This window comes from Pleurodeles waltl, chromosome 1_2 (assembly GCF_031143425.1).
Source record: "Pleurodeles waltl isolate 20211129_DDA chromosome 1_2, aPleWal1.hap1.20221129, whole genome shotgun sequence".
Taxonomy (NCBI): domain Eukaryota; kingdom Metazoa; phylum Chordata; class Amphibia; order Caudata; family Salamandridae; genus Pleurodeles; species Pleurodeles waltl.
In genome coordinates, this window is record NC_090437.1 from 1087579536 (window position 1) to 1087591446 (window position 11911).

The 11911-nt window shown below is 42.8% G+C and overlaps 1 protein-coding gene across 2 annotated transcripts in view; it reads right to left on the bottom strand.

Annotated features, from left to right (window-relative positions):
* Positions 1 to 11517, bottom strand: part of LOC138248146 (sodium-dependent phosphate transport protein 2B-like) — a 45452-nt gene extending 33935 nt beyond the window's left edge. Inside the window, exons 1-3 of one of the 2 annotated variants that reach the window (XM_069202148.1) lie at positions 11216 to 11517; positions 3924 to 4031; positions 3663 to 3824 (exon numbers count right to left, since the gene is read on the bottom strand). In XM_069202148.1, the coding sequence (XP_069058249.1) occupies positions 3663 to 3824; positions 3924 to 4031; positions 11216 to 11237 (292 nt within the window). In that variant the 5' untranslated portion in view covers positions 11238 to 11517. The other variant, XM_069202149.1, reaches the window with a different exon arrangement.
* Between the last annotated feature and the right edge of the window lie 394 nt (positions 11518 to 11911).

An 11911-nucleotide genomic window follows, 5' to 3' on the forward strand; every position in this document is an offset into this window, starting at 1 on the left:
GGTAACTTTTTCATGAGAATCCATGTACAGAATTAATGTTTTTCAGATTCCTCCAATTTTCTATTTTTACCTAACTGCTGGTGCTAATCTTTTGTTTGCAGTTACATTGCCCAAGCATCACTGAAACGTTATTAGGCCTGATAAAGATCCTGAAATAATACAGGTTCAACATGCTGTCGATGACCATGACAATGTGAACATAACATTTCTGGAGAACTGTCCTGACAGCTAATATTTATTATTGTTTCATTCTCATATGTCTTTTACATACTTGTCCATAGAATTTTGGTAGTCTATTGACTGTGTGATCACCTGAGCACAGAGCATTGCTTTGCAAGATACTACCATTACACAGTATATTGAATGAACGGGCCCAGCCTTTTCTTTCTTTTTTTCTATTATTAAGATAAATGCTCGACTCTACTATTCATTAATGGGTTACTTCAAAAATGTCTTTCTGTTGTACATCATTCCATTTGGAACCTTTGTTGTTGATGTGTCTGTATGTTCGTGGTTCCTGGAGGTTTTTAGGCCGCCCCTGTTTTTAATAGCCATGCTTTTGTCACATGGCCGTTTTATGGGGATGCCCTTTTTTGCAGGCTCTACTGCTTTGATATATCTATGAGCATCTTGGGAGTGACCTGCTTCCTAAGATCTCACTCTGGGGAGAGGGGGAGATATTCATTTTTCTTTGGAATGCTCTCCAGCTTTATCTGAACAAGATGTAGAATTTTGGACGTTTATGCTCTCTGCAAACGTTTACACTGTAAAAGTTTGTTTGTTCATTTATTCATCCATCCATCTATTCTTGTAGATCGTTCGCATGACTTAAGTATATCTGTTTTAGGAGAAAGTATTATCGCAAGTCTCTTTAAATCAGAATGCTCAACGCCATCACTGCTTTTCAATAATACAAGTGTATTTGGTGTGGGTGCACATTCTTTGCAAGTAAATGAGGTTTAGGTTTTCTCTCTTCTGGCCCCCAGAATAAACTCCTGATACTATTTCTAACAATGGCGGTCTTTACTCGCGGTAACAAGGTTTCTTCTGATCTCGTTGCTCCTAAGCATTCCTCTTCAAAAATAAGACTCCCATTCCCCGAGTCCATCTCCAGAAGTGCAGTCACCCATATCATGGAATGCAGCAGCCACTTTAAAGGAGCCTGGCACGTATAATGGTTCCATTATTGAGTGGTCATCTGTGCTGGGCACTGTTTAGCTCAAAGGCAAAATATAAATTCGAAGAGGAAGATTTTACGACTTTAGTTGCAGACTCAAACGTAGTGTTGTCAAGGCATGTACAGCTGCACATTTGCAACTAACGGGTGCTAGGTGCAAATTCGTGCACAGTGCACATAGTTCAATTCTCTAAATACAAATGGACATTTTATGGGGTGACTGCCGCACCTTTGTAGTGTGGTGCACCCACAAAAAACATGCAGAAGCACAGCCACAGGTTTGGCTTGCAAGACTTTCTGCAGACTTTCAGAGTCAAAACCCAAAGCCAAGCATCCAACGTCCACCAGATTTTTGTGACTCACCCATTTGATAAGTACTGAAAATAAACATGACCCCTGTGCTCATGCAGTCTGACTGCCCTTATAAACACTGCTTCAAATGGACACAGGGGTTGGGGTCTGCTGGCTCTTTAGATGCACATGCATAAGTGAAAATATGATTTTGCTACTTACACACAAAAAGGAAATTGGAAAAAGTGAATTGGGAATGTATCCTATTTTGCAAAGTGCTACCAATCACAAACTACTGGGCTTACAACATGGTTAGCATTTCACAGGTATAATGTAAAAATGCCATGTTTTATAAGATGCTTTTATAGTATACAAAGAAATTACATTACTTGAAGTGACTCGTACCTTTCTGTTGCTCTAAATCTGAAGGTGTCAGTAAGAAGAACTGATAGGTGCTGATGGCACAGACCAGACAAATTGTATACACAACTCTACACACCACACCTCCCCCTGACTTGCCTAAATGTCGGCAGACCTGGTGGAATTATGCTAGCCCCTCCTATTCCATTGACTATTCAGTAGCGTAGGGTGAGATCAAGCCACTATAGTGTGCAGATCCTTTAAGTCCTTAACAACTAAGACAAGAACATGAGCCTTAAAGTGATTCTGAGAGGACCCAACTGTGACTTCAAAGCAATTTAATACCCATGAATTAAAAGAATACCGCAAACCTACAATGTGCACCATGCGCATCTTTTAATTCTGTACCTGCTGAATTCAGACATCCTGAAATTAAGGTAGTGTGAAAATATTATCTGCAATCAAACCTGGAACATCACATACTGTAAAAAATCCCCTCGAAGCGTATGAAGTGCATTTTCAGGAGGTGCATTGCCACCTTAAAGGACACCCTTGAGCTACTGGTCACTAGTACTGCTTATTGTCAGTCCAATGTACAATGCCTGTGGCTTACAGGCAAATCAACCCCACGGAGACACTCAAGGCTGCTCAGGTTCACACTGCGCTAGTAAGCCAACGGTATTAGGAATGCTACCCACAATGCTAGTCTTCATAGCAGAAGGTTAGAGTTCAGTGTCATGTAAACCATGATTGCCTTCATGGCAGTATTTAATTACAATTCCGTACGACATTCACATGCTGTGTTTCATCTTTAACACAGGATTGGCTATGGACCTAGAAAATATCTGCCTCTGCAAATGGGTGTAATTTGCCCATTCAGAACCTCAGTCAAATGCAAGTGACCTCAATTACTTGCAAGCAGGCATTGCCTGAGTCCTTAAAGCTGCATACCTTCATAGCTGGTATCTACTCCAAATGTGAATACCTCAGTGAAGTCTTGGAGAAAAGTGAGCAAACAAAACTACAAAAATATGTGGAACAAAGTTCCTTGCTATGATCATCTGTCAGTCTACTGGCTCATAACAGGAATTAAGACCTGGCTGGTTAAAAATTGAATTTGAAAAGAATTTCTTACCCCATTGGTCTACAAATTGCCCTATACTCTTTCTCTGCTTATGATAGGGTGGATAGTGCTATGGTTTCAAACAGGCTAAACGAGTGCCACGGGATATCTAAAAATGCATTTTTGTGAGTCAATCCGTCACTTAGCAAAATATGAGCCCAGCAAAAATCTAAACAAGTAGTAAACTGTCTCCTGAAGCAATCATTAGAACAGCTAAACAGGCAGACAGCCAAACAGGCAGATACTTCAGGCTGACCAAAACGGCATCTGCTGTGGATCTTGATCCTAGTACCTCAAAAGGATTCCCTGCCTCTGCTCCACCTCATACACTAGAACACACTGAAATTCCATGATGTCCATTGCTTGCTCCTTGCCATGGAAGGCTGGTAGGTTAAAAGGAAAGTCATCTGCGGGTGCCAAACAGGCCGGTCAATGTTTTACAGGGCAGCCAGCTCCAGAGCTGGTCTTGCTTTCCCTTGTAGACCTTCTTGGTCAAATGACTGAACCACCTGAACGAAATTAATGCTCCTTGTTGTTTACTTTTGTAGGCAAATGCACAATACTCTGTCTTACTCAAAGGATCAAGGTGTGGCATGCAGGCTCACTCACACTCAAAGCCTAGGACATGCCAGTGCAACAGATATGCAAAGGGAAATGCTCATAGTATCAAAGAAAGACAAAAGGCTCCAACTATAAAGGTGTCATATTTACCTGACCACTTGGGCCCTGAACTTTGCAGCTCGGGCATGTCCCATGGATCTATTTCTTCTTGCGCTGCACCTTCGCCCGCAATCTTAGTAGAATTATCCACCAAGGTAAGGGTAGAGTAGGCCGGCAGCATAGCTGGACCATGTTCATCTGACGCCATGTTATCTAAATAGGAAAGAATTTAAATCAGAAAAGCTAACAATAGTGTTCCAGGAGAAAGACAACCAAAATATTGTCTTAGTGTCAGAACATTATGTTACTTACCAAAGGAGTGAGCAACACCATTTTCAGACTGGGATGGGAGTGCAGAGGAAGCCTCCAATTTCATTTCATCCTGAGTCTCTTGCAACTCAGGAAGAGGTGCCATTTTGTCTGGAAGAATAAAAGACAAAAGGTGAGCTAATCAAAAGCACACATTGTCCTTCAAAGCACAAAGAGGGTCACGGGCAATAGGACCCTCTGCATTTCTAATTAAACATTCCAGCATTGTTTATAGGGATGGATTGAACGCATTGCACAAGTCAGTGCAAACTCGCTCATTCACCAGTACAACATTACCCATTCCCCGATGGATTGCCTGCAAACCACCCGCTAAAAGAGCAGCTTCCCTAAATAACACCTCCACTAGGCCCAGGTTAAGTTAACTTCTTGCAAGTCGTATCCTTGCTTCTCTGTTAATGCACACCGGATGGTTCTGTTTTAGTTCCGTAAATCATTTGCTCCTGTCAAAACTGCAATTGCTTTTATCTCCTTCAAAGCACATATTTTTTCTTGATTTCATGAAAGGAACATTCTGACTGAGAAAAAAAAGTCATGGAAGATGTGTGTCTGGGACTTATACAGTGCACACCTATCTACAAAGCAATAGAAAACTATACAACAAGTTTGTACGGTTTACAAGATAGGTGACCATAACGGGGGCAAACTTCAGCTGGATTATTCTTCGTGTTCTCCAACATGTGACAGCATAAACCAGTCATTGAAAGCGAGGCACGACTGTTGTGGTAGAAGAAGAAGGGGCCTGGCTCATCAACCAGCAGCAATACAATGCTAAGAAACGTTTTTCTATAACTTAAACTGATTTTGGTGCATGGTGCAGACCCCATATAACAGTAGCTTAAAAAGGAAACGATTTTGCTTGACAGCTGACTGGGTTTAATGGCTCTACCCAACATTTTAGACATGGAGCTGACAATTAACTTTTTATGGGACACTACAACTAAACATGAAGTTGAAACAAAGAAAGGAGCGCTTCCTGACAAGCCCTCCCCTCTATGAAGACAGTTGCATGCAGACATAAACAGTCCTTGATTTCGAGTCTATATTTTTTTCAAGGCTAACTGTATTCTGCCCCCTTGACAGAGTTGTGTGCTGAAGTCCCAGGGATTATCCTGGCCAATCTGTACTGGAAATACTACATGTGCAGGCAATAGGTGTAACTCGTCCTCAAGCAGACAGGCATACCCTGAATAAAAAATAGCACACAGATATAACCATCGCAGCAGGAAAAGTGTGATAGTTTGAGGCACGGGTGTGTACTTTGGGTCATTTTGCCCACAGGAATGTTCAGTATGAACAAAGCACCAAGACTGGCAGAAAACGTGCTTTTCCCAGCAAAAAAGAGAGTTCCTATAAGATCATGGACAATCTGACAAGAAGCACCTCTGAGGGTCTTCTGATCACCCCAATGGGCGCTTCTTCTTTTCAGTCTTCCCAACACGAGGCTCGGAGCCGCACCTGTTGGTGGAAGAGGGGGCGGGGAGGTGTCCTGACAAGGAAACGCTACATGGTCTCCAGCCTTACCAGTGCCTTCGAAATAATTTGACAACAACAGCAGAATATTTGACACATAAATAAAAGAAAGGTACTTCTGTTTTCTTACAAATTAGCTAAATGTCATAGAATGAAGCATCTAAACATTTTGAACTGTGTGACTAGGGTCCAAATGTTTTCAACTATCGCTTATGGTATCTTCTCATCAACAGGAACCGTGTTTATTCCCGGTCAATAAGGTACAAAACCCTTGTTGCTTTTCGGGACTGGTTCAATAACAGGCATAAGACTCTGATCACAGCTGATAAACTTCCAGTTACATATATGAACCATTCTTGCTCAACCACAGCTGTCAAACGCTACTTAATCTGAACTCAAAGGCCATCTTTCTGACTGGTTATCAGAGAACCCTCCAAGTGAAAGTTGCCACATATCATTTTTGCCCACATCCTCTTGAGTCTTTCAGCTGTGTATTAATTGTGCGCTAGGTTAAATCCTGATAATGAAAATTATATAAATGCCATTAGTGTAGAGGTGAAGTCACCTTTGTGCTTAGCTTCCAAACACCACCTTGGAAAGCACTGCTGAGCAAGTAGGGATGGCTTGAGCAATGGTGTATCACATTTACATGGAGCTGCATACCCCTGACCAGGCACCAAAGTACTTTGAAGGGCAAATATCGCGCTGTGGTTGTATAGAAAGATGTGGGTTTGTAGCGTGGCAAATGTGGGACACTTTAGTGTTGTGTGTGATGGCCAGATCACACCTGGTCAGTGGCATCACCCAAAATTAAGACCATTCCCCTTGAAGAATGTGACAAGGGGCCCCTGAGTCTCCCATATCTCACAGGTATTCATTTGCCTTGGATTGAATGGGGGCCCCTTGAAAGGTTGGTGCTCCTCCGAATCACATAAGCTACCGAAGCCAGTGTTACGCCCTTGAAAGTTGTGTTCTCATTATACCATGTGTTGTGATGCTTAAGTGTGCCCTTAATACTAGAAACCTATCTGTAGTCTTTGGAAAGCAGTTGCAATCATTCAACGAGAAAACACATAAGCCAGAGTTGCATCCGTCAGAATGTAAAGAGAAGGAAGATTATGTTTGCTTTGGCCTATCAGTAACGCCGAAGAGTCAATAATTGATCGGAAAAGTTATCTTAGCTGAATAGAGAGAGCAGTGATCTTTAATGATTGATGGTGCTAAAGGCAAAAGAAAACGGCAACAAGTTAAGATTCTCTTCTGCCGTTTGAACCCCTCCCCTAACCCAATGAGTCCCCTATTCTTGAGGTTGTATGCAATTATCATGTGAGACCGAACAAATAAAGTTTATTTGCGTACTTACCTTTTAATTATTTCTCTATTTTAGGTTCATTTGAACAATTTCCCTTTCAAAGTTCATTCTTCATACAGAGGCGAAATAAGGTCATGTGATCTATACGGGGTCTATCTGTATTGAAAAGTGGGAATGGATGGCTTGAATGTTTTTGTGAGGTGGTTTCTGGGACTATGATTTTTGTGATTTTTAGAGGTTAGGCACGTCGCCACTCACCATACGCACAGGTTTCAGGCGGGAGGCAGGAATGGACATCACCAGCTCATAGAATAAAGAAGGCTACCATTTTATGCTGCACAAATAACTGGAGTCCAAATAAACCCTGCAGTTCATCCACAGTCCAACCGAGAACATACTCACAACACACATCCATGTCCCAGGCATGATGAAGGCAAAGGACCCTAATTATGAGAACTGAATGGAGCTGGATGGTAGACATTTTGGTCACATAGGTATGGATAAAAGAGTCTCCGCACCAGGTCTAGGTAACTGCTATCGCCATCTGTCACCTCATGCTCCAGGTTGAAATGATGAGAGCCATTCTCACTTAGAATGAGGGTACACATTAGGTATCTCCCTAACTTCAGAGCCCAAATCTGATGAACATAAACCCAGAACTGCATGGATCGCCTCCAGTTGGCGCTTAAGGTTATGCTGCTCATGGGTGAAAAAACAAAGCTGTCCAGAAAAGCATGTCACAGCAGAGTGTCACAGCAGAGGACTTTCATCCTAAGAGTGGCACCCTTCTGGCATAACAGTTTTACAGTGGAGAAGTGGAGTAAATTGGAAAACAGTCACAGAAAAATGAGTAATGAAACCATCTGACTGATTAACCATCATAAAATCATCACAAAGGCTAACTAATAAGTTCCCAGTCATGATAGAACAGCCTGCAGATGCAAACCCTGAGAGATTAGATCCACAGAAAGGCTTTAGCCATGAGATAAATAGTTACACAAGAAATTATAGGCAGCGAGTCACATGTTATTTCCAAAATACTAAGAACTATAGCATAGCTATCGAGCAGATAACAGGCCCAAAGAAAAACATGACTGAAGTATTGCGAAAAATTCATGAACAGCGGATGCCACATGGCTTACACTTTTTGAAGAATGACTGATGTGGCTATTTTGGTCCATTAAATTACCCTGACACAACCAATAATTGCTCCTGGTGTAGTGTGTTATTACACCTATTAAGGATTAAGTGGAAAGTGACAGCGAATACTGTCAGCAAAAAATGTTTTTGGGTCTGTGGTATTACGCTTTGCACTCAGTTCTACACAAGTATATAGCTGATGGGCACTGGCCATGCAAACATGATTAAAAGAGGTGCCCAGCGCATATATGCTTTAGGTCTTAGTCAAGGGTCTGAATGACCCTGTCTGTAATCCTTTCAGAAATATCAGTAAGTGTAGTTAGCAGGTGAGTAACATTCAAACATACTTAAAATTGCAAGCCCTGAGTTACTGACTATACACGATTATAACTTAAATGAAAGCTCCATTAATCTACAGACTACAGTAGAAGTATGAATAAATGTAGAAATACGGCTTAGTAAAAGTGTAGCCCATTTGACTTACCACTGGAGAAGTACCTGTAAAATATGACCTGATTATAATAGGCATATTGCAACAGGTTTAAAACTGAGGTACTCCCCTGGAGCATAAGATTAGTAAGCACCAAGTGAACAATGAATGTGGGAATGACATTACATCTAAACACTAAGGGTGAAGAACACAACATTTTGAAACTATCTTCAATATTGATTTCCAAAAAGTGCCTTCTGTGGGCACAATCCGCAGAAGGGGATTTATAGAAAAATATGCAGACGTTAATGCTTGGTGATGGAGTACATGACCATGCAAAATCTACACAGAGGACGGAGGTCGTGTGTTCATGTTCAGGGACTGGGTTTTCTCAGAGAAGAGGCAGGGGGGTAACTACTGTGAAGGTACTGAAGCACTCACTGGCGGTACCAAAATCATGGCGTTTGGCATTTATCAGAGGTGGTTAATACCTACAGTTCCTAGTTCGTTTTATGAAAATGCTGAATTACATACACAATTTGGTACTCTGTAGCTAATTACACATTTATTAGAATTGACCATGACTTTCCCCAGTTAAATTACAGCAGCTTTGATCTGCCAATATTCACCAGGACAAATATGGTGTGGTCTGGTAATGGCTGCGTATCTTTGAGCAAACAAGGTTTGTGCAGAAATCGTAATTTTATAATTAGGATTAGGGTCCAAGTGTCAACCATTAAAGAAAAAACGGTCATTTAAGGCCACAAACAATTTTTCTGTTCAGAAACAAACTGAACTGGCAGACTGAGCACCCAGCAACCAAAGCCTTACAGAAATGCCGGTACATGCAGACGCTACAAGACCCCACGACACGGAGCTGCCACCTCGTGACACTGCTCCTGAAACACCTGTAAAAGGAGGGCCCACCCCGAGCCGCCAGCCTTGAGAGCCATTGTCACTGTGCAGTGGTGTCTTGACTTCAATCATAAGTTTGGCGGCTTGGGGCCAGGCACAGCAGGTACCGCGCTGAGCCCTTTGTTTGTTGGTGACAAACACAGGGGAACAGGTTGTGCTTGAAAATCTCCGGAAAGCACTAGTGTTTAGAGAAATCACGAGCACATTAAGAATAAGCTCTTTCTGAAGCAGTGAAACAAAGCTCGCCTTTCTTTGGGGTAATCTCGGTGCTGTCTGATGTGACTGCAGAAAATACAGCGAACACAGCACTCATTCACGTGCAAGTGACGTCTGTGTCCAGGGGCGTAACTCAGCCCACGCGGCGCATGAGGTGCGACCCTTCAGGTGGGCCCCGAATCTCCAGGGGGTGCCCCCCGTTGTACAAACAATGATCAAGAAATGTCTGTGCGATCAGAGACACTGGGGCCCCTCGTCACTTTCTGCACAGGGCCCCATCATTTAGCGATCCACTTCTGAGTCTGTCCAGCCGTATCCCGTTACTGACCGGGCAGACATTTTCACCAGATACTGTTTTTGCTGATGTCCAGCACTTCCGGCTGCATCGTGTGTTAAGTCACGTGCGCCTTACTCAAGGCATACTTTTCATAAGTAACACTCACTGTCAATTGTGCATCACTAACAACGCCCTGTGTGGCCCAAAACAGCGAAAACTTTTCTGTGGGCATGTGAAATAATGAAAGAAAATAAATGAACAGTTCAAACTACTTATGAGAGCGAGTCACACGTGAACAACAACACAGGCCGAAAACGTCTGCTCTTAGAACTATGCAGACAGCAAGAGGTAGACCAGACAAGACAGCGGGACGAGAAGCACATTCAAAAGATGGTCTGCCTCACCTCCCCCCCCTCCCCCCCGTCTCTCAAAACACAGTGATTGTTTTTCGGCAAACGTTTCAATTATTATAATTCATTGCAGCTAAAAAAAAACGCACACTGTAGTTTGAAAACGTGTAACCACCATTCACACGAATACATGACAATTTCTAAAACTCCGAGGGGAAAATGAAAGGAGGCCGAAGCACAGCTCGCTCTCTGTGTGATCCGCGGCGCCATCTGTTATTCTACATATAGCAAACTAAAGCTGCCAGTCCAATGCTTCCTGAATGTAGCACAAGTCTGCAAGAGGCTGTTTAAAATCACAGATACCTAGCGCCTGGAAGCCAATACATGTAGTTCCATGAAAGGTCCCATTTGATTGTAGCCACATTCTCTTTCAAATATATAAACACCCCCTCAACATTTCCCAAAATAAATCCGGCTGCTGAGAATATGGACTAACAATACTTTTACCTAAAATAACTTGCCTAGGCTCAGACAAATTTCTATTAGGTCGGTGGCATACGAAAGAAACATGTTCAGAAATATTTAAGCTAGCAATGAAATATGTTCTGGCCCTTTAAATACACATATTTGTTATCAAGTATTCTGGAAAACTAAGTTTCCATTAGCACTTTTTGTTGCAAGATTGTACAGACAATTCAGTGATGTTTTAAAGTAACACCTCTGCAGTAAAACATGTTGCAGGGGGGAATAAGTTATTACTCCTGGACAGGGTCTGATGGATGTTGTTAAGCAAACGAAACTGCGCTTACAATCATTTTTGCCGTGGTGTGTCGACAATGCGGCTGTTGTGTGAAAAGTGCGAGAAAACGATTCAAAAGTGCAATAGCCCTGGTCTTCCTTGCGTACATCCTTATTTTCTTCTTTCCCTCTTCCCTTTCTTTCTTGATTTATTCCTTCTTTAATCTGTTCTCGTTCTCCATCTTGTATTTCCTTTGTTTCTTCCTTAACACATTCCTCTATTATTATTTTCTCTCTTACAATATCTGCTTCTGTTTCTTTTTCCTTTTCTCTCCTGCCACTTCTTTATTTCTTCTTTCTATCTGTCTTATTGCTCCCGTGCGTTTCCCACAAGTTCACATGAATGAAGCGCAGCCCAGGACCTACCTATTTCTCCAGTCAATGGCATGCAGGAATGCAGCAGGTGCCTCTGCGGATGCTATATATACACGTGGAGGCAGTCATCTGCACTCCTCCCTCCACCTCCGAGGTACAGCCCACCTGCCTGCATGGCACACAGGGTGATAGCGAGGCAATCTCCCACAGTGAACCCTCGGGCCGGTCCAGTCTTATCGGGATGCAGGAAACTCTCCATCAGCAGGACTGAGGGTCACCATAACACGTCCTCCTGGACGCTTAAGAAATCCTCTTTCCACCGTCAGGATTTCAGCGGGCTGTTATCTGCATGTCTTCCCGATAAGGACTCCGCGGCAAAGCCTCATCGTGTGAAAAGTTTGTGAAAAGTCTGCAAATACAGGAGGAGCTAGCTCCATGGGCACAGCGGGCTGGGAGTGGGGCCAGCAGCTTCTAAGGTGAAACCTTTCTTGGAAATCGAGTGGGAGATTTATCAAGCATTGCCCAAGCGCAACATTGCATGCATTGGCGTCAGAACGAGCGTACGTTCAAAAGTATAGAGTGCTACATATTAATGAGTGCGCTGTGCACCACGCGCCACTGCCCAGCTATGGGAAAAATAAGCTTTGCAGTTCAGCAGCACTGCACATTGGAATTTCTTCCTGTGTTGCTTTGAGCTCTCAGGCCCACCTGGGAAAGGCGTAGGTGTTCTGCTCAAAAACATAAGGA